Consider the following 24278-nt stretch of genomic DNA (forward strand, 5'->3'; position numbering starts at 1 on the left):
CATAGTCCGTGGATGAGTAGTGCAGAGTGCATAGTCCATTAATGAGAAGATCATTGTGGACCAGGTGGTGAGGGCCAAGGCAGGGGAAAGATGCTTTGGTCGTGATTCTCCGGAATAGTTTGCCAGAAGGGAGTGTTTGTAAGAGGTGGTGTCCAGAGTGGAAGGGGTCGGCAATGATGTTGCCCTGGAATCGTGCAGAACCTCGTGGAGGGCAGGTCGCAGCCGATGACCCTCTCAGCAAACCGGATAATCTGTTGCAGTTTGCCCTTGGACGAGACGGACACATTTCCAAACCAGACAGTGATTGTGGAGGTGAGGATGGACTCGATGATGGTTGTGTACAACCAAATCAGTGTTGTCCATGAGAGTTTGAATTTATTCAGCTGACGCAAGAAGTACATCCGCTCGTATGCCTTCTTGGTGATCGCTGTGATGTTTTATTTAAACAACCCCCCCCCAAAAAAAGATTCAATTCGTCACACGTGTAAGGACCGACGCCGGACACGAGAAGCAGGTATGGGAAGTTGACATGTAATTAGGACCAGACAAAGGGCAAGACAGAAACAGTGTCAGCACACGGATACACAATGACAATTGTGTAAGCAGCGGGAACAGAGATGGGCAACTGACAAATATAGGGGAGGTAATAAACAGGTGATTGAATCCAGGTGAGTCCAATAATACGCTGATGCGCGTGATGGGTGGAAGGCAGGTGTGCGTAATGATGGTGACAGGAGTGCGCAATGCTGGGGGAAGAGCAGGAGCAGGCGTGGCAATAGGTAATTCATTATCATGTAATTATACATACTTACCTTGTCAATTCAAAGTATTAATGCATACGATTAACACGTTAACCTTGACAGCACTATACACTTGAAGTAAATAGTGGACTGTAGAATAAAATGTAAAAAAAAAAATCAGTATCAGTCTATTCCGTTATGGCTTGCATTATGTCAGTCTATCTTGTTAAGGCTTGCAGTATCAGCCTATCCCTGTTAAGCCGGCTATAAGCTTCCACTGATCTCATCAGGGCTGCCTATATCTGAGGACCAGAAACCACAAGAGTCACACACACTCCTCACTCACACATGCTGATGTATGTAAATACAAGCTGTGACAACTCTCTTCTAGGTTAGGAGAGTTTGTACACAAGATAAGCGGGAGACCGACACAAAATCACACCAGAGAGAGTTTTTTCCAACAGGACAGTGCCTGAATAATTGTTTCTCTGGCCTGGACCGCTCCAGGCCATAGGCGTGGTCGGTGATAGCAGGGTTCAGTACACAAATCGGGTTCTCGGTAGATCAGGGTCCAAAACAGCCAACAGGTAAGTACAAACAGTCCAGGTCATACACCGTAAATCCAGCAGATATAAGCTAAGGACCCTGGGACTAAACACCTCACTCTGGCGGTTCATCCCAAATTATGCTACAGTGGTCGCCCCACTCACCGACACCAACACTGGATTACAGTATAGAGCCTCCTGTAATGTTCTAAATACTTTTGTGGCATTTGCATCCCATTTTACCATGATTGGCCCTCTGGATCTAGTCATGTCGGTGAGTGGGAAGGCCACTGTGGTATGAAACGCCGGTAGTAACCTGTCAACCCTAAAAAGGCTCGAACCTGCTTCTTATTTACTGTTCTCGGGCCTTCTTCTAATTGCCTCGACCTTCTTAAGTTGGGGTTTGATTAACCCTCTTCCCACGGTGTATCCCAGATACTCGGTTTCCTCTAACCTCACTTAACACTTGGCAGGGTTCGCTATGAGCCTTGCCTTCCTAAGGGCGTCTAGCACTGCCTGTACCCGGGGCAAGTGGGATTCCCAATCTGGGCTGTAGATCACCATGACATCTAAATAAGCTGTGGCGTAAGCTCAGTGCGGTTTTAGGACCTGGTCCATTAGCGTTGAAAGGTGGCCGGGGCCCCGTGTAAGCCAAATGGCATAATGGTGTATTGAAACTGTCAAAGTTGCAGAGGCTGTCTTTTCTTTGGCTCTGGGGGTCAGGGGAATTTGCCAGTAACGTTTGGCTAGGTCCAGGGTTGTAATGTACAGAGCGTTACTTCTTTTCTCCAACAGGGCCTCTACACAGGGCATGGGGTAAGGCATAAAACTTGGAGATTTCATTTACCTTCCGGAAATCATTACAAAACCACCAAGACCCATCAGGCTTAGAGACCATCGTTATTGGGCTAGACCTCTCATTATGTGACTATTCGATCACTCCAGCCACCAACATTTTCTCCACCTCCTCTCTGATCATGGCTTGTTGAGCATCAGGTACCTGATATGGCCTCATGCTTACTTTTCTTCCTGGTAGGGAAACAATATCATAGCGTAACCTCAGTTCGCCCTGGTATCCCTGAAAATACATCTCTGTTTTTCTGGATCAAGGTTTTTACTTCCTGTACTTGTGCTGGGTACAGTGTAGGTGAAGTATGCACTTCGGCTGCCTCTTGAGTGGGTGTGGGGTATGTGATAGATCTGTTCCGGGGGCCAACGACCTGGCTGTCGGATCCGATAATTAACTTTGTCTATTTTCTCTAGCACTTCATACTGGCTAACAGTTGACACTATACCGTGGTGACCAGCACCAACACCTTATCTTCTGGTTGAAATTCCCTCAGGCTAGCCTGCCGGTTATAAGTGTGTCGCTGGTGCTCTTGTGCTTGCCTTATATGCTCTCTTACTATGAGCGTGACTGTGGCTATCCTGTCTTGCATGGCCATGGCATTCTCTATAACACTAGTATAGACTAGCAATGTCTAAGATTCCACGGGGGTGACTCCCATATACCAGATCAAAGGGTAAAAACCCCAGCGAGGCTTGGGGAACCTCTCTAATGGCAAACATCAGATACGGCAATATTAAATCCCAGTTTTTCCCATCCTTATCGATTACATTCCTGAGCATTAACTTCAGGGTGCGGTTGAATCTCCCAACCAGTCCGTCCGTCTGTGGATGGCAAACCAATGTCCTCAACTGTTTCACCTACCACAACTTACAAAGGTCCGCCATAAGGCGGAACATGAAGGGGGTCCCCTGGTCAGTAAGGATCTCTTTTGGAATTCCTATCCTGGTGAACAGGAGCACAAACTCCTATATTTTTGGAAGCCATCGTCCAAAAGGGGATTGCCTTCTGGGTAGCGAGTGGCATAATCTAGGATGACCAGAATATATTGGTGCCCTCCGGTGGACTTGCATAGCGGGCCAATTATATCCATTGTTATCCTATTAAATTGCATTTCAATTATGGGGAGTGGCACTAACGGGCTTCTAACAGTTGGTCGGGGAGCTGTTAACTGGCACTTGAGGTACTCCCCACAATGTCAAGCCATTTCAACCTGAATCCCTGGCCAGTAAAACCTCCTCACAATCCTGTCTTGGGTTTTATCAATACCAAGGTGTCCCCCAGAATGTGCCCATGAGCCCATGAGCTAAGTCTCCGGTACCAGGTGGGGACCAACAACTGTTCCACCACATCAACCCCTACTTTTGATACTCTGTAGACCAAACCCTTTTTCATTATGAAGTGGGGGAAACTATTAGGCATTGTACCCTCTGGATTGCTGCGGGTTCGGATCCTTGGTCTGGCCCGTCCCGAAGTTAGTCAGGGACCCTGCCATGTCTGTTGGTTCTAGATAGTCCCCCTCTGAGCCCCCCGCTCCAGATGGACCCCTACCGCCCACTAGTACTGGGCTGCTCATTATTGACAGGGTCTGCCCTTTCTACCTCATCCTCCCCTACTAGCACCTGTGAGGTTGGACCCAGGAAGACCTTCTCTTTTCTTGGCTTTGGTTGAGGGCTAAATGCTACTGCCTGCCTGGTCAGGGGTTGTTGCTTCTCAAATGCCATTCCATAACCTTACAAAGTTAGGAAAGTATCTATCCAGTATTACATCATACTCCGGGACCACACCGACCTTTTAATTTATATTTAATTTCACCTTTATTTAACCAGGTAGGCTAGTTGAGAACAAGTTCTCATTTACAACTGCGACCTGGCCAAGATAAAGCAAAGCAGTGCGACACAAACAACAACACAGAGTTACACATGGAATAAACAAACATACAGTCAATAATCAGTCTGTGCAGAAGATGAGCGTGCAAGTAGAAAAACGGGGGTGCAACGGAGCAAAATAAATAACATTATGGGGATGAGGTAGTTAGATGGGCTATTTACAGATGGGCTACGTAGAGGTGCAGTGATCTGTGAGCTGCTCTGACAGCTGGTGCTTAAAGTTCATGAGGGAGATATGAGTTTCCAGCTTCAGTGATTTTTGCAGTTTGTTCCAGTCATTGGCAGCAGAGAACTGGGAGGAAAGGCGGCCGAAGGAGAAATTGGCTTTGGGGGTGACCAGTGAAATATACTGTACCTGCTGGAGTGCGTGCTACGAGTGGGTGCTATTATGGTGACCAGTGAGCTGAGATAAGGCCCCCGCCTGTGTGGCTCAGTCGGTAGAGCATGGCGCTTGCAACGCCAAGCGTCGTGGGTTCGATTCCCGCTGGGACCACCCATATGTAAAAAGTAGTGGCCCCAGCCGACTTGTAAGTCGCTTTGGACAAAAGCGTCTGCTAAATGGGATATATTTATATATTTTTTTTACAAATATTTATAGTTGACCTGGAGCCAGTGGGTTTGGCGATGAATATGAAGCCAGGGCCAGCCAACGAGAGCATACAGGTCTCAGTGGTGGTTAGTACAGTGGGGAGAACAAGTATTTGATTACACTGCCAATTTTGCAGGTTTTCCTACTTAGAAAGCATGTAGAGGTCTGTAATTTTTATCATAGGTACACTTCAACTGTGAGAGACGGAATCTAAAACAAAAATCCCGAAAATCACATTGTATGATTTTTAAGCAAGTAATTTGCATTTTATTGCATGACATAAGTATTTGATACATCAGAAAAGCAGAATGGTGACAAAACGGATGGCACTGTGATAGACTGCATCCAATTTGCTCAGTAGAGTGTTGGAGGCTATTTTATAAATGACATCGCCGAAGTCAAGGATCGGTAGGATAGTCAGTTTTACGAGGGTATGTTTGGCAGCATGAGAGAAGGATGCTTTGTTGCAAAATAGGAAGCCAATTCTAGATTTCATTTTTGAGTGGAGATGCTTAATGTGAGTCTGGAAGGAGCATTTACAGTCTAACCAGACACCTAGGTATTTGTAGTTGTCCACATATTCTAAGTCAGAACCGTCCAAAGTAGTGATGCTGGACGGGCGGGCAGGTGTGGGCAGCAAACGGTTGAAGAGCATGCATTTAGTTGTACTTGCATTTAAGAGCAGTTGGAGGCCATGGAAGGAGAGTTGTATGGCATTGAAGCTCATTTGGAGGTTAACACAGTGTCCAAAGAAGGGCCAGAAGTATACAGAATGGTGTCGTCTGCATAGAGGTGGATCACAGAATCACCAGCAGCAAGAGAGCCATCATTGATGTATACAGAGAAAAGAGTCAGCCCGAGGATTGAAGCCATAGAGGACAACAGGCCCTTCGATTTGACATACTGAACTCTGAGAAGTAGTTGGTGAACCAGGCGAGACAGTCATTTGAGAAACCAAGGCTGTTGAGTCTGCCGATAAAAATGTGGTGATAGACAGAGTCGAAAGCTTTGGCCAGGTCGATGAATACAGCTGCACAGTATTGTTTTTTATCGATGACGGTTATGATATCGTTTAGGACCTTGAGCGTGGCTGAGGTGCACCCACGACCAGCTCGGAAACCAGATTGCATAGCAGAGAAGGATCTGTTTGTTAACTTGGCTTTCAAAGACCTTAGAAAGGCAGGGTAGGATAGATATAGGTCTGTATCAGTTTGGGTCTAGAGTGTCTCCCCCTTTGAAGAGGGGGATGACTGCAGCAGCTTTCCAATCTTTGGGGATCTCAGACGATACGAAAGAGAGGTTGAACAGGCTAGTAATAGGGGTTGCAACGATTTTGGCTGATCATTTTAGAAAGAGAGGGTCCAGATTGTTAGCCCGGCTGATTTGTAGGGGTCCAGATGTTGCAGCTCTTTCAGAACATCAGCTATCTGGATTTGGGTGAAGGAGAAATGGGGGAGGCTTGGGCAAGTTGCTGTGGGGGTTGCAGGTCTGTTGTCCGGGGTAGGGGTAGCCAGGTGGAAAGCCATGGACAGCCGTAGAAAAATGCTTATTGAAATTCTCAAATTCTCACAGATTTATCGGTGGTGACAGTGTTTCCTAGCCTCAGTGCAGTGGGCAGCTGGGAGGAGATGCTCTTATTCTCCATGGACTTTACAGTGTCCCAGAACTTTTTGAAGTTTGTGCTACAGGATGCAAATTTCTGTTTGAGAAAGCTAGCCTTTGCTTTCCTAACTGCGTGTGTATATTGGTTCCTAACTTCCCTGAAAAGTTGCATATCGCGTGGGCTATGCTAATGCAGTAAACCACAGGATGTTTTTGTGCTGGTCATGGGAAGTCAGGTCTGGAGTGAACCAAAGGCTATATCTGTTCCTGGTTTTACATGGGGCATGCTTATTTAAGACTGTGAGTAAAGCACTTAATAACCAGGCATCCTCTACTGACGGAATGAGGTCAATATCCTTCCAGGATACCCGGCCAGGTCGATTAGAAAGGCCTGCTCGCTGAAGTGTTTTAGGGAGAGTTTGACAGTGATGAGGTGTGGTTGTTTGATTGCAGACCCATTACGGACGCAGGCAATGAGGCAGTGATCGCTGAGATCCTGGTTGAAGACAGCAGAGGTGTATTTGGAGGGCAGGTTGGTTAGGATGATATCTATGAGGGTGCCCGAGTTTACGGATTTTGGGTTGTACCTGGTAGGTTCATTGATAATTTGTGTGAGATTGAGGGCGGCAAGCTTAGATTGTAGGATGGCCAGGGTGTTAAGCATGTCCCAGTTTAGGTCACCTAACAGCACGAGCTCTGAAGATTGATGGGGGGCAATCAATTCACATATGGGGTCCAGGGCACAGCTGGGGGCAGAAAGTGGTCTATAACAAGTGGCAACGGTGAAAGACTTGTTTCTGGAAAGATTAATTTTTAAAAGTAGAAGCTCAATTTTTTGGGACACAAACCTGAATAGTAAGACAGAACTCTGCAGGCCATCTCTGCAGTAGATTGCAACTCCCCCCCTTTGGCAGTACTATATTGTTGTAGTTAGTTTCCTAAGCCAGGATTCAGACATGGCTAGGACATCTGGGGTGGCAAAGTGTGCTAAAGCAGTGAATAAAACAAACTTAGGGAGGAGGCTTCTAATGTTAAAATGCATGAAACCAAGGCTTTTACGGTTACAGAAGTCAACAAATGAGAGTGCCTGGGGAATGGGAGTGGAGCTAGGCTCTGCATGGCCTGGATGAACCTCTAAATCACCAGAGAAACAGAGGAGGAGTAGGATAAGGGTATGGATAAAGGCTATAAGAACTGGCCGTCTAGTATGTTCGGAACAGAGAGTAAAATGAGCAGGTTTTTGGGCACGGTGGAATAGGTTCAAGGCATAATGGTATGGTATGATGTGAGTACATTGGAGGTAAACCTATGCATTGAGTGACAATGAGAGATATTGTCTCTAGAAACATCTTTTAAACCAGGTGAGGGAGGTGGAATTAAAGGGTTAACTAAGGCGTTTTTGAGCAGGGCTAGAGGCACTGCAGTGAAATAAAGCAATAATTACTAACCAAAAAAGCAATGGACAAGGCATATTGACATTAGGGAGAGGCATGCGTAGCAGAGTGATCATAGGGGTCCAGTGAGTAGCTCGGCAGGCCGGAGACACGGCAATTCAGACAGCTCGGAGGGCCTGGGCTAGCAAGCAAGCAGAAGGGTCTTAGAGGGATGTTGCGACGTTAGGCGTTTGTTGTAGCCCCCTCGTACTATTACGTCGGCAGACCAGTCGTCATGGATCAGCAGAGCTCCGTGTGGTAAAAAGGTCCAGGCCAATTGGCAAATAGGTATAGTGGCCAAAGAATTTGTCTGATGGGCCTCTTCAGCTAACAGTCCGATATGCTCTAGACAGCTAGCGGGCCGCACCTAGCATTCAGGGGACGTTGCAACGGAGGTGCCAGTTGAAAAACCTCCTCGGGCAAATTACGTCAGTCGTCCAGTCATGATGAGTCGGCGGGGCTCCATGTCGGCAGTAAAAGGGATTCAGGCCAATTGGTAAAATAGGTATTGTAGCCCAAGGAGTGGCTGATGGACCTCTTCGGCTATCCGAGAGATAGGCATAGCAAGGGCTAGCTCCAGGCTGATTGGTGCTTGCTTCGGGACACAGACAATAGTCAGGAGTGGCCACTCGGATAGCAGCTAGCTGGCTGCGATGATCCAGGTGAAAAGGTTCAGAGCTTGCGGTAGGAATCCGGCGATATGGAGAAAAATACGTCAGATTTTCTCTGGTTTGAGTCGCGCTGGCGAGAGTTGTCCGGGCTAAAAGGTAGCTGTGGCTAGCTGACTCCTAGCTAGTAACAAGTTGGCTGGCTAGCTTCTGTTGGGGGTTCTGGTTCAAAAGTAAAGAAAATAGCAGATCCATACCACATTGGGTGAGGCGGATTGCAGGAGAGTATGTTGAAGTTGAGGGTAAGAAAAATATTTAAAAAATATATGCAAATAAAAAATATTTTAAAAAGATATAAGAAGATATATATACGGGACACGACAAGATGAGGACAAAAGACGTCTGACTGCTACGCCATCTTGGATCTAACATCTGACCTCATAATAAGCTGTCCTCAGTTTGTATGCTCACTACGGCTGTGGGGTACGGGCAGGTATCACCATAAATGCACATAACACTGACGTCCTGACATTTATCCAGTTTATGAGTTGGCACTAAGTTTGCACTCAGTTTCTTGGTCTTTCAGTACAGTGGTTACCACAGGACAGATATAATATATCAGTTTCTTCTTTCCCACCGATGTTACATTGCATTGGCTCCTCTTTAACAGGGAATTATGCCGCAATATGTCCTGGTCTATTACAATTGTAACAGATTATAGGGTTTTGGGGGGAGGGGGGCTGGTTCTATCCTCACAGCCCCCCCCCCAAATACTGAATGAAACAGTATTACACTGTCCGCTGGTTTACCAGGGCCCCAGGGCCAGGGGAACGTCCCCCCCCCCCTCCTGTGCCTGCTCAGCTGTTCCTGCCATACAATACTGTTCAACCAGGGTCATGAGATGGTCAGCGGAAAGTACCTCATTCTGATCAACCCATCGTCATATTTCTCGGTGTAGCCCTCGCTGAAACTGGTTGAGTACGATGAACGGGTCGCTAGCTCCTGCAGGCCTACTTTTAACTCCTTGGTGTTTCTCTCTTGCTCCTCTCTGAGCAGCTGGTTGGTTGGGTGCTGGACCTGCACCTTGTCCTGATGCATTCACAACTCATCTTGATGAGCTATTTGTTGAGTTCTAGTTGCCTCTTGTTGGGCTGCAACTGCTTGTAACAGTGCTTGTAATGGCTCCTTCCATACTCATTTTCCCAGAGCAAACTGAATGAAATAAACAAAATACAAAAACCTAACTCCCCTTTTGATTGCTAACTGAACGTATTACTTTTTATTATTATTTTTGTTAACCTAACCAGCGGTATAGCTAATCCGTTTATCCACTTCAAACCACAATAAAACACACAGTCCACCGTGTGCCTGCATTCTCCACCACGTGTGACAACTCTCTTCAAGGTTAGGAGAGTTTGTACACAAATTAAGCGGGAGACACAAAATCCCACCAGAGAGAGTTCTTTCCAACAGGACAGTAACTGAATGTTTGTTTCTCCAGCCTGGACCGCCCCAGGCCGCAGGCGTGGTCGATCGAGGATAGCAGGGTTTGGTACACAAATCGGGTTCTCGGTAGATCAGGGTCCAAAACAGCCAACAGGTAAGTTCAAACAGTACAGGTAATACACGGTAAATCCAGCAGATATATTATCACTTTCTCTTTTCAATGGTTCACACGTCCACAGCTCCTTTCTCTCCCCCTCTTCCTGGTGTGGCTTGACCCCTTATATAAGTACACTGTATGTGGGTCAGCCCCACCTTGCGAGCGTTCCTCTTGCTTCTGGGGATTGTAGCATTTTGGTGGTCGGCCATTTTGTGTTTTGTAGTTCACCATCTGGCCACCCCTTAGTTGGAGGGCAGAGCCCGTTTCTTAGTTCTGTCCTCACATATCTGCCATTTATCACTCGGCCCCCTTCTTTGCCACAAAACACACACACACACACACACAGATATACATAAACATGTGTATCATGTTAACACTCATACACACACACACAAAATAATATAAAAAGTCACACTTTTACATTGTCTTGATGTTTGCACGCCACAGACACACTCAGGGGATATGCCCATCCTAGCCATCTCTCCCCCTATATAGATCTAGCACTGATACTGAGTGTTAGCAGAATAGTGCACTAGGAGTGAAACATGATGTCACAAAGGTCAGACCCAGAGGCCAAGAGGGCACATTCTGTGAGGGTTGTACAGGGTGAGGGCTGGGGGATGGGCAGCCACTGACAAGTCCTGACAGACTATTTCTAAGAACCCACAAAGACTACACACACGCGTACACACCAATATACAAACTTGGACAGACAACGCATGTCAACTGGAGGTCCAATGCTTCCCAAGCCTTTGACTGTTTCAGGTGGAATTCTTCTGCTATAAGGAACAACTTGCATAATGAATGCAAATTAGACAAAGAAAATGCAAATAACTCAAATAAGGTGCCTTGTGAAAGTATTCGGCCCCCTTGAACTTTGCGACCTTTTGCCACATTTCAGGCTTCAAACATAAAGATATAAAACTGTATTTTTTTGTGAAGAATCAACAACAAGTGGGACACAATCATGAAGTGGAACGACATTTATTGGATATTTCAAACTTTTTTAACATCTCAAAAACTGAAAAATTGGCCGTGCAAAATTATTCAGCCCCCTTAAGTTAATACTTTGTAGCGCCACCTTTTGCTGCGATTACAGCTGTAAGTCGCTTGGGGTATGTCTCTATCAGTTTTGCACATCGAGAGACTGAAATTTTTTCCCATTCCTCCTTGCGAAACAGCTCGAGCTCAGTGAGGTTGGATGGAGAGCATTTGTGAACAGCAGTTTTCAGTTCTTTCCACAGATTCTCGATTGGATTCAGGTCTGGACTTTGACTTGGCCATTCTAACACCTGGATATGTTTCTTTTTGAACCATTCCATTGTAGATTTTGCTTTATGTTTTGGATCATTGTCTTGTTGGAAGACAAATCTCCGTCCCAGTCTCAGGTCTTTTGCAGACTCCATCAGGTTTTCTTCCAGAATGGTCCTGTATTTGGCTCCATCCATCTTCCCTGTCCCTGCTGAAGAAAACAGGCCCAAACCATGATGCTGCCACCACCATGTTTGACAGTGGGTATGGTGTGTTCAGGGTGATGAGCTGTGTTGCTTTTACGCCAAACATAACGTTTTGCATTGTTGCCAAAAAGTTCAATTTTGGTTTCATCTGACCAGAGCACCTTCTTCCACATGTTTGGTGTGTCTCCCAGGTGGCGTGTGGCAAACTTTAAACAACACTTTTTATGGATATCTTTAAGAAATGGCTTTCATCTTGCCACTCTTCCATAAAGGCCAGATTTGTGCAATATACGACTGATTGTTGTCCTATGGACAGAGTCTCCCACCTCAGCTGTAGATCTCTGCAGTTCATCCAGAGTGATCATGGGCCTCTTGGCTGCATCTCTGATCAGTCTTCTCCTTGTATGAGCTGAACGTTTAGAGGGACGGCCAGGTCTCGGTAGATTTGCAGTGGTCTGATACTCCTTCCATTTCAATATTATCGCTTGCACAGTGCTCCTTGTAATGTTTAAAGCTTGGGAAATCTTTTTGTATCCAAATCCGGCTTTAAACTTCTTCACAACAGTATCTCGGACCTGCCTGGTGTGTTCCTTGTTCTTCATGATGCTCTCTGCGCTTTTAACGGACCTCTGAGACTATCACAGTGCAGGTGCATTTATACGGAGACTTGATTACACACAGGTGGATTGTATTTATCATCATTAATCATTTAGGTCAACATCGGATCATTCAGAGATCCTCACTGAACTTCTGGAGAGAGTTTGCTGCACTGAAAGTAAAGGGGCTGAATAATTTTGCACGCCCTTTTTTTCAGTTTTTGAATTGTTAAAAAAGTTTGAAATATCCAATAAATGTCGTTCCACTTCATGATTGTGTCCCACTTGTTGTTGATTCTTCACAAAAAAATATGGTTTTATATCTTTATGTTTGAAGCCTGAAATGTGGCAAAAGGTCGCAAAGTTCAAGGGGGCCGAATACTTTCGCAAGGCACTGTAGTTATTGTAGTAAGTGTACAAGTTGTACTTAACACATACTGTACAAGGGTGTGTGTGTGTGTGTGTGTGTGTGTGTGTGTGTGTGTGTGTGTGTGTGTGTGTGTGTGTGTTACTATCCTTGTGGGTACTGGCAATCCTCACAAGTCCCCACAAGGATAGTAAAACAAGGAAAATTCTTCATGGTGGGGACATTTCCCAGGTACTCATGAGGACAACGTCTATTTTAGGTTTAGAGGTTAGGTTTAGGGTTAGAATTAGGTTTAGGTTTAGGCGTTAGTTTAGAGTTATGAGTTGCCCTTACAAAGAAAACACATACAATTGTTTCATATGTGAAAATCGCATTTTGACACGTGAGAATCGCATTTTCACATGTGAAATTGCTGATTTCACAATTTCAGATTAAATTTCAAGTGAAACCATATTTTTACATGTATTAAATTTAGAGTTATGTTAACACCACCTTTTCACGTGAGAAGAACAATATGTTTTCACCTCACATGTGAATTGCAGTTACACAGGAAATGTGTGGTTTCACATGTTAAAAACTTTTGGTAACACTTTATTTGACACCTAGCGTCATAACACGTTATGGCACGGTCATAACCATGTCATAGCTGATATAACCTGTCATAACATTGTCATAACACTGTCATGACACATATATTTAGATGTGTTGTGGCATATATTGCAATATTTTGGCTGGTTCTGACACCTATATAAGAGTGTCAAAGCCCACAAATCTTACCACAAGGCAAACCATAACATTCTACTTGTAAATAGTATGTTATATAATATTTCCTAACATTTGCTAATTTATTACCATTGTAATTGTACACATGTCAAACATGTGGCTAGTCCAATGATCTGTTGCTGATGACTGGGATGAATGCAGGAGTGGAACAAAAAAAACTCTTTGGGACTTATGACTGACAGGTCATGTACGTGATAATAATAATAATTACATTTGAACTATATAGTGCTTTTCATATAATCTCAAAACTCTTCAAGACTTTTACTTTTTACGCTTTAACTCGACATTTTGTTACAGCCTAAATTCAATTCAACATGGACTAAATATATGTTTTTCTCACCCATCTACACACAATACCCCATAATGACAAAGTGAAAACGTTTTTAGAAATGTCTGCGAATTGATTTAAAATGGCATTTTGAAATAAGTATTCACACCCCTGAGTTAGCATTGTTACACGTTAGCATTGTTTACAGCTGTGAGTCTTTTCTTTGTCCGTTTCTAAAAGCCCAGCACACCCGGATTGTACAATATTTGCACATTATTCTTTGAAAAATTATTCAAGCTCTGTCAAATTGATTTTCTTCAAGGATTTTGCCTGTGCTTAGCTCTATTCCGTTTCACTTTGTCCTAAAAAAAACTCCCTAGTCCTTGCCAATGACAAGCATACTCATAACACGATGCAGCCACACCATGTTTGAAAATATGAAGAGTGGTACTCAGTGATGTGTTGGCTTTGACCCAAACATAATGCGTTGTACTCAGGACATAGAGTACATTTCTTTGCCATTTTGTTTGCAGTTTTACTTTAGTGCCTTATTGCAAATAGATGCATGTTTTGGAATATTTTTTATTCTGTACAGGCTACTTTTCACAATGTCCTTTAAGTTAGTATTGTGCAGTAACTACAATGTTGTTGATCCATCCTCAGTTTTCTCCTATCACAGCCATTAAACTATGTAACTTTAAAGTCACTATTGGCCTCATGGTGAAATCCCTGAGCGGTTTCCATTCTAACCGTTAACTGTGTTAGGAAGGACACATTTACATTTACATTTACATTTAAGTCATTTAGCAGACGCTCTTATCCAGAGCGACTTACAAATTGACACCTGTATCTTTGTAGTGACTGGGTGTATTGATACACCATCAAAGGGATATTCAAAGTCTAGCGGCGCCACCACTATGAGGAGATATTATAACTCTTAACTGAAGGCGCGCGCCTCATACGTTGGAAGAAGAGAGGCAAGAAGAGAAGCCCAGCGCAAAAATGTAAATTGCCTGTGCCTGCTTATTCATCAAAATAGTGTGTAAGATCATACAAAAGATTTTGCTGTGACTCTTATGTGGATTATGTAAAAAAAATATTTGTTGGTCTGATATGTGATTAGAAAGGAGCATCCAGACACTGCACTTGATGAATTTATGAAATTACTTCTTCCAATTATTGATAAACATGCATCTGTTAAGAAACTGACTGTTTGAACTGTTCAGGCTCCATGAATTGATGAGGAATTGAAAGACTGTATGGTTGAAAGAGATAGGGAAAATGAGTGGCTTATAAGTCTGGCTGTACAACTGACTAGCTGACTAACTGCAAATGAAGACAGTTTGTGACTAACCTCAACAAAAAAAAGCAGAAACAAAGCTCAGTGATATAAAAATGATGGAAGAAAACTTTGGAGTACTTTAAATTAAATCATGTGCAGAAAGACAAATTCAACTTTCAAATCAAATCACATACACGTTTGACCAAATTCAATGCTATTTCTCTGTAAACAAACTGACAACAGACTTTCAGCATGCTTACAGAAAACTCAACATGTACTGTGTTTTTGCGTTTTATTGCTTTTCAACCTCTGCCACATTGTGGATTCAGAGCTATCTACAGTTGAAGTTGGAAGTTTACATACACTTAGGTTGGAGTCATTAAAACTCGTTTTCCAACCACTCCACAAATTTCTTGTTCACAAACTATAGTTTTGGCAAGTTGGTTAGGACATCTACTTTGTGCATGACACAAGGACTTTTTCCAAAAATGGTTAACAGACAGATTATTTCACTTATATTTCACTGTATCACAACTCCAGTGAGTCAGAAGGTTACATAAACCAAGTTGTCTGTGCCTTTAAGAAGCTTGGAAAATTCCAGAAAATTATGTCATGGCTTTAGAGGCTTCTGATAGGCTAATTTACATAATTTGAGTCAGTGCCTCTTTGCTTGACCTCATGAGAAAATCAAAAGAAATCAGCCAAGACCTCAGAAAAACAATTGTTAGACCTCCACAAGTCTGGTTCATCCTTGGGAGCAATTTCCAAATGCCTGAAGGTACCACCTTCATCTGTACAAACAAAAGTATGCAAGTATAAACACCATGGGACCACGCAGCCATCATACCACTCTGGAAGGAGACACGTTCTGTGTCCTAGAGATGAGAGATGGTGCAAAAAGTGCAAATCAATCCCAGAACAACAGCAAAGGACCTCGTGAAGATGCTGGTGGAAACAGGTACGAAAGTATCTACAGTAAAACAAGTCCTATATTGACATAACCTGAAAGGCCGCTCAGCAAGGAAGAAGCCACTGCTCCAAAACCACCATAAAAAAGCCAGACTATGGTTTGTAACTGCACATGGGGACAAAGATCGTACTTTTTGGAGAAATGTCCTCTGGCCTGATAAAACAAAAATAGAACTGTTTGGCCATAATGACCATTGGTATGTTTGGAGGAAAAGGGGGGAGCCTTGCAAGCTGAAGAACACCATCCCAACCGTGAAGAATTGGGGTGGAAGCATCATGTTGTGTGGGTGCTTTGCTGCAGGAGGGACTGGTGCACTTCACATAGTAGATGGCATCAGGAGGTAAGAAAATGATGTGTATATATTGAAGCAACATCTCAAGACATCAGTCAGGAAGTTAAAGCTTGGTCGCAAATGAGTCTTCCAAATGGACAATGACCCCAGGCACACTTCCAAAGTTGTGGCAAAATGGCTCAAGGACAAAAAAGTCAAGGTATTGAAGTGGCCATCACAAAGCCCTGACCTCAATCCAATAGAACATTTGTGTGCAGAACTGAAAAAGCGTGTGCGAGCAAGGAGGCCTACAAACCTGACTCAGTTACACCAGCTCTGTCAGGAGGAATGGGCCAAAATTCACCCAACTTGTTGTGGGAAGCTTGTGGAAGGCTACACGAAACATATGACCCAAGTTAAATAATTTAAAGGCAATGCTACCAAATACTAATTGAGTGTATGTAATCTTCAGACCCATTGGGAATGTGATGAAAAAAATAAAAGCTGAGATAAATCATTCATTCTACTATTATTCTGACATTTCACATTCTTAAAATAAAGTGGTGATCCTAACTGACCTAAGGCAGGGAATTTTTACTAGGATTAAATGTCAGGAATTGTGAAAAACTGAGTTTAAAATGTTTGGCTAAGGTGGATGTAAACTTCTGACTTCAACTGTATCTAATACAACTCAGAGGGTTTTCTTTACTGGAAGCCTCTCTAATGTCAAACATGTAGGATGTGGTGTACCGCAGGGCAGCTCTCTAAGCCCTCTACTCTTTTCTATTTTTACCAATGACCTGCAACTGGCATTAAACAAAGCCTGTGTGTCCATGTATGCTGATGATTCAATCATGTACGTGTCAGCATCCACAGCTAAAGAAGTCACTGAAACGTTTAACAAGGAGTTGCATTCAGTTTTAGAATGGGTGGCCAGTTAATAAACATCTCTGAAACTACAAATCATTCCCTGAGCTCTAGACCTCAGCTGAATCTGGCAATGAATGGTGTGGCTGTTGAACAAGTTGAAGAGACTAAATTACATGGTGTTACCTTAGATTGTAAACTGCCATGGTAACAACAATGGCTGTAAAGATGGGGAGAGGTCTGTCCATACTAAAGAGATGCTCTGCTTTTTTGACACCACACTCCAAAAAAGCATGTTCTGCAGGCTCCAGTTTTATCTTATCTTGATTATTGTCCAGTCATGTGGTCAAGTGCTGCAAAAAATACCTACTTAAGCTGCAGCTGACCCAGAACAGAGCAGCACATCTAGCTCTTCATTGTAATAACAGTGCTAATATAAATAGTATGCATGCCAGTCTCTCTTGGCTAAAAGTTGAAGAGAGACTGACTGCATCACTTATTTTTTATAAGAAACATTTATGTGTTGGAAAGTCCACATTGTTTGCATAGTCAACTTACACAGAGCTCTGACACACACACTGACCCCACCAGACATGTCACTTGGGGTATTTTCACAGTCCCCAAATCCAGAACAAATTCAAGAAAGTGTACAGCAAGGTTCCTCAACTTGCGGCTCAAGGTGCAAATTTGCCCCACGGGAGATGGTATTTAGCCCCCCAAGTTTTCTGTTAGAAAATTGTTGGACATAAATGACTGTAAAAACACCAGAAAATCAGCTGCAAGTTATTTTAATTTTGGAAATCTGTTCCAATGAATAATAATGATAATGATAATAAAGAGATATATAGGTATATAGGTATGTGATCATATACAAATGTCTGCTGGATCCAAGTGTGGAGGTGAAGACCTTGAGGGAGGCTGCAGAAACAAACTTTCAAACGAAAAAATAAACTTATTGGCAGTGAAAAAAAACACATTTGTAATGAATTCTTTACAGTCATGTTTTTTTCATCTTATTTTCAATAACATGTAGAAAATACACTTTATGACACTGTCATGAAGCGTTATGGCCATCCTGTGTCACTTTACTACTAAGAAAATACTGTGTATGACACCAGCTCTGCTGATGGTTTTGTCACAGAAACTATTGCCTTATATAGCAAATGTGGGTTGTGGCACGTGCACTCTAGCTAACAGCTCACAGACAGTGTGGGTAGGCTACCTACATTATGAAATTAGTATGGATAAGAGCGATATTATTTTTATTTGTCAAACGGCAGCCAAGCATCGATCGTCATGTCACCAGAATAAGACCCTCAATATTTATTGGAAATGAGCTTCAAGCTTTTCACCTGGCATATTCACCACCCTGTGAAGTTCATAACTTATTTCTGTAGCCTAATAAACTCAGTTTTCTCATATTTAGCTGCTATGTAGCAGAAATTACACATCAATTAGCCTAACAATGAGGGAAAAAGTAGTCGACTTAGGATACATTTAGCCAACTATTTATTGTTAAACTCAGAAGGTTTTGTCTGGCTAATAGCCTTGACAAATGGGCTGCAATTAAGGTCAATTCAATTAAATCCAACTTGAGACACTCCCCTGGACTTCTGAAATCCTCATTGCTGTTTTTCTGTGTCACTTTTTTTCTTTCTTTCTCTTAGAGAAAAAGTCACTTTGTGTCTGTGTTTTGTCTCTCTCTTTTTTTATAAGTAGAGGCCGATAGTAGCTACAGTATGAAACTGCGTCACCTTGCATTTTTGAGCGCTAATGTTTTCAACAAGGCCTGTAGGTCCAGGTTGCATGCCCGACTGTTTTCTATACTGAGTCAGTAGCAGTGCGAAGGTAAAATCGGGGGAAGCCAAGCCATGAAATAAATGCCCATATTACAACCTACTGTATGTGTTGTGATAATTGCTTTGTTTGGTCTATGACCTATTAGTTCATATACCTTGACACTGTGATATATATTTTTTTATTTTTTTATTTCACCTTTATTTAACCAGGTAGGCTAGTTGAGAACAAATTCTCATTTACAACTGCGACATGGCCAAGATAAAGCAAAGCGACACAAACAACACAGAGTTACACATGGAATAAACAAACATACAGTCAATAATACAATAGAAAAAGTCTATATACAGTGTGTGCAAATGACGTAGGATAAGGGAAGTAAGGCAATAAATAGGCCATAGTGGCGAAATAATTACAATAGAGTAATTAAACACTTGAGTGATAGATGTGCAGAAGATGAATGTGCAAGTAGAGATACTGGGGTAACATAAATAGCAACATAAATAAATAATAGTATGGGGAAGAGGTAGTTGGATGGGCTATTTACAGATGGGCTATGTACAGGTGCAGTGATCTGTGAGCTGCTCTGACAGCTGGTGCTTAAAGTTAGTGAGGGAGATATGAGTCTCTAGCTTCAGTGATATTTGCAGTTCATTCCAGTCAATGGCAGCAGAGAACTGGAAGGAAAGGCGGCCAAAGGAGGAATTGGCTGTAAGGGATTTTCTTCCGAAGAGGAGAGGCGAAAAGGATCAGAGGACCAATATGCGGCGTGGTAAGTTTCCATGGTTCTTTTTAATACGTAAATGTACACATGAACAACTGACTACAAAAACAAGAAATGTGAAAAACCCCAAACAGTCCTATCTGGTGCAGACAGAGAAAGGAATATTCACCCACAAACACACAGTGAAACCCGGGCTACCTAAGTATGATTCTCAATCAGAGACAACTAATGACACCTGCCTCTGATTGAGAACCATACTAGGCCGAATCATAGAAATACCCAAATCATAGAAAAACAAACATAGACTGCCCACCCCAACTCACGCCCTGACCATACTAAATAAAGACAAAACAAAGGAAATAAAGGTCAGAACGTGACATTGGCTTTGGGGGTGACCAGTGAAATATACTTCTGGAGCGCGTGCTACGGGTTGGGTGCTGCTATGCTGACCAGTGAGCTGAGATAAGGCGGGGCTTTACCTAGCAAAGATTTATAGATGACCTGGAGCCAGTGGGTTTGGCAACGAATATGAAGCGAGGGCCAGCCAACGAGAGCATACAGGTCGCAGTGGTGGGTAGTAATATGGGGCTTTGGTGACAAAACGGATGGCATTGTGAAAGACTGCATCCAATATGCTGAGTAGAGTGTTGAAGGCTATTTTGCAAATGATATCACCGAATTCAAGGATTGGTAGGATAGTCAGTTTTATGAGGGTATGTTTGGCAGCATGAGTGAAGGATGCTTTGTTGGAAGCTGATTCTAGATTTAATGTTTGATTGGAGATGCTTAATGTGAGTCTGGAAGGAGAGTTTACAGTCTAACCAGACACCTAGGTATTTGTTGTCCACATATTCTAAGACAGAACCATCCAGAGTAGTGATGCTGGATGGGTGGGCAGCGATCGGTTGATGAGCATGCATTTAGTTTTATTTGCATGTAAGAGCTTGGGAGGCCACAGAAGGAGAGAGGCATTAAAGCTCATCTGGAGGTTAGTTAACACAGTGTCCAAAGAAGGGCCAGAAGTATACAGAATGGTGTCGTCTGCGTAGAGGTGGACATCATTGATGTATACAGAGAAGAGAGTCGGCCCGAGAATTGAACCCTGTGGCACCCCCATTGAGACTGCCAGAGGTCCGGACAGCAGGCCCTCCGATTTGACACACTGAACTCTGTCTGAGAAATAGTTGGTGAACCAGGCGAGGCAGTCATTTGGGAAATCAAGGCTGTTGAGTCTGCCGATAAGAATGTGGTGGTGATTGACAGAGTCGAAAGCCTTGGCCAGGTCGATAGGAGTAAGGCCGAGACAATAAGAAGACATAGCGGCAGAATATAACATCCACCACACAATTTGTTTCATCCCGAAACCGGAGAGCAACATCTGTCCGGTGAAGTCCACAAAACATATTACATATAACAAACAGTCACATGACCTACAGCATGGTCAAGCTGTTAATGTTTCCGACATTTTCGGACTACTAAACAACTATTGACTTAGAACCATGGAGAGTTACCGCAAGTCACAAAGAAAACAGGCGCTGCCTCCACTATTCCAGAACCATTTCAACATCATCTAATCACCTATGCTTAGTCTAAAACAATGACAACTAAAAGATACCAAATATTATTTAGTCCAATCAATTTAAGTTAAATGGGATGTAGCTGTCCATGGAACTGATGTGTGTGTGCGTGCATGCATGCGTGCGTGTGTGTGCGTGCAAATAGATTATTTTTTTACTCACCATACGCCAATGCCATCCTCCTCTTTCATATTCTCTAAACGGTCTATTACTCTATCTTACATGCTTTTAGTTTTTATTGTCCTGGGCAACCTGGCTAAAATGCTTGCTCACTAGCCTAACTTCCTTTCATGGGCAACCGATGTGCCAGGCCAGCTAGTTAACTCTTGGAACTCCCCATCCCGGATCCGGGATCGTGACTAAAGCCTCAGGCTCATTAGCATAACGCAACGTTAACGATTTCTGAAAATCGCAAATAAAATGAAAATAATGCGTCTGCTCTCAAGCTTAGCCTTTTCTTAACAACACTGTCATCTCAGATTTTCAAAATATGCTTTTGAACCATAGAAATTGACTAATTTGTGTAAGAGTATGCAAAGCTAGCATAGCATTTTGAGTAGCATTTAGCACGCAACATTTTCACAAAAACCAGATAACCAAATAAATAAAATCATTTACCTTTGAAGAGCTTCTGATGTTTTCAATGAGGAGACTCTCAGTTACATACCAAATGCACAGTTTTTCCTGAAAGCGTCTGTGTGTAGGAGAAATCGTTCCGTTTTCTACATTGCGTCTGGCTACCGAAACGAACCGAAAATTCAGTCACCTACAACGTAAAACTTTTTCCGAATTAACTACATAATATCGACCGAAACATGGCAAACGTTGTTTGGAATCAATCCTCAAGGTGTTTTTTCACATATCTCTTCATTGATATGCAGTTCGTGGAAGCTTGCTTTCCTCTCTGTATCCCATGGAAAAATACTGGCAGCTGGCTTTTGCGCACCAATTTCGGCGCAGGACACCGGGCGGACACCTGGTAAATGTGGTCTCTTATGGTCAATCTTCCAATGATCTGCCTACAAATACGTCACAATGCTGCAGACACCTTGGGGAAACGACAGAAAGGGCAGGCTCATTCCTCTTGCATTCACAGCCATATAAGGAGACAATGGAAAACAGAGCCTCAAAAATTCTGCTCATTTCCTGGATGCCGTCTCATCTTGGTTTTGCCTGAAGCTCACGTTCTAGGGCACGCACAGAAAATATCTTGGTAGTTCTGGACACGTCAGAGTGTTTTCTTTCGAAAGCTATCAATTATATGTATAGTCGAGCATCTTTTTGTGACAAAATATCTTGTTTAAAACGGGAACGTTTTTCATCCAAAAATGAAATAGCGCCCCCAGAGCATCAACAGGTTAACATAAGCCTAAAGTTACTACATCTAGCTACATGTTGAACTTCCATCCTTTCAGGCCAGGGGCACAATGTATGAATTTATGGTTGAATATAATTATTGGCCAGTATAGCGAATTAAGTAAATCCACAAGTCAAAATCTCTATCTCCATCCACGGCTAATTTACAAAAGGGAAGATTTTAGCTAGCTAGCCACTGGAGGACGACACAACGAGATGCAACAATTCAAGTTTTCTGTCAATGACATTTGGCTTCTAATGTGATGTGATTGGTGTGAAGCCAAATTCGAACTGGCTTCCCTTGACCCTTTTTTATGGTGCACCAGGACTATTCACAGCTACGCTCACTCAGTTTAGCTCAACGCTGATTGGTTATTCTTATTTTACAAATGATCAAGGGAGGCCAAATGTTTGCTGGCTTCACATGCATTCAATGATACAGGAGGCAACAATGCCATACTCTTTTTGACCAGACAGTATAGATGGGCTACACAATCAGAGACAGAGGGGCGCTGTTTCGCTCACTTGGATGCTTTCTCCGGGTGAGATACATTCAGTATCTTGCGAATTGAAGGAAATTTATGAAACACAGAGACGAAAGCTACATAAAAAAAAAAAATTGTTATTACTAATTTTGGGGGGAAAGCCTGGCTTCTCTTGGAATCCATGAATACATGACACTGAATATTGACAACCCAGACTTACCTGGGACATTGTGCATTAGAGTATATGTCCATTGCGCTGCAGACCATTTAAACTTAGTCTTGAATGATGTATGCCAAGATATACCAGAGATAAGGAACTGTTGATATTGCAACCATATAACTCAAACTCAGGTTCACCAGAATGAACTGGAGTTGTTTGAGCCCTCAAGTAATGTTGTCTGCTAATGATGATAATCTGTTTGCATCTGCCAATTTATGTCCTATACAGTTCATCTCTTTTTGTCACGTTTTGAGGCCGGCAATTAAGGAAAATATGAAAGACTCAATCAAAGATGTTTCAGAACTGCTGTAGGCCTGTTTAAAGCACCACTACCTTCTGCCCAGTTTCCCTGATGTTGCTACTGCAAGCATGCTGTTTTTAAACATCCCTGTAACTGTTGCCTCTGTGGAGATATCGTTTTCTAAACTATGGGCTCTATTCAATCCATGCCACGGAAGTTTAGCTTTAAAGAATGATTGAAATGCAAAAGCAATGTTCCTACTTTAGCGGAGACTGCATTCACCTCACACGCTCCATATTTCTTCTCAATCGCAAACTACCTTTACATTTATATCGCGGAATTTGTACCGCTTCATCGTTACAGATTAAATAGGGACCTAAAACTAATAAAGAACTACCCGAGAAGCATTAGGCTCTCGGGCTGATATGCGCGTTCGAACACCTGAGTAAGCTCTACTCATTGCGCTGGCGCAGTCATAGCCTTGACCAGGGCATTTGTTTACGGATATCCCATTTACATTCAACCAGTTCAATTATTTATTTTTCAAGGCCTAAAGCACTTTGAGCAGTCACATTCTTGAAAGCCATTTGCATTAGCTTTCTAATGCAAATTAAAATTAAAAAGTTTTATGAATGACTTTTTTGCAGGGTTTACCGTCAACATGATTTCTATATTAATACATAAAAATAGTCATCGATGACAGGCGAGTACGAGTGTAAAGGGCTACCAGGCACTATGGTGCTTATCTTTATTATTATTAAAAATAAATAATGTATCTTTGTGTCTTCGCTAATTATATTCATTCATATCTCATGTGTCGTCGAATTAATCGCAGTTACAGTTACCTTGCATTGAGAACCTTGAATGAAACGATCGGGCAAGGAACGTACCACTTTCATTTAGGGGTGTACGTGAACGGTTATTAAACAAATCCCTCACCAATAATCGTATGTCTATAAAAGCTGCATTCAGATATAGGCTACAATTAATACAATACAAGACAACATGATACTATTTCATATTTACATCAGACATATATTTTCAGTCTGTCTACATTAAGCAATCGGTCTTGTGACGACAGCTCTCCCTCTAAACGTGGTGGTTTCTTCCAAGATGATGTTGCAGATCCCTTTAAAATCTCTTGACCGCTGCCTCTGCGAC

The 24278-nt window shown here is 42.8% G+C and overlaps 1 protein-coding gene across 1 annotated transcript in view; it reads right to left on the reverse strand.

Moving 5' to 3' along the window:
• Nucleotides 1-9946, reverse strand: part of LOC135558259 (cytochrome P450 2B10-like) — a 31574-nt gene extending 21628 nt beyond the window's left edge. The window contains exon 1 of the mRNA XM_064991979.1: nt 9173-9946. Within this exon, the coding sequence (XP_064848051.1) occupies nt 9173-9351 (179 nt within the window). The 5' untranslated portion in view covers nt 9352-9946. The remainder of the gene's footprint in view (nt 1-9172) is intronic.
• Nucleotides 9947-24278: the final 14332 nt, after the last annotated feature.

The sequence above is a fragment of the Oncorhynchus masou genome, chromosome 17, assembly GCF_036934945.1.
Source record: "Oncorhynchus masou masou isolate Uvic2021 chromosome 17, UVic_Omas_1.1, whole genome shotgun sequence".
Lineage (NCBI taxonomy): Eukaryota > Metazoa > Chordata > Actinopteri > Salmoniformes > Salmonidae > Oncorhynchus > Oncorhynchus masou.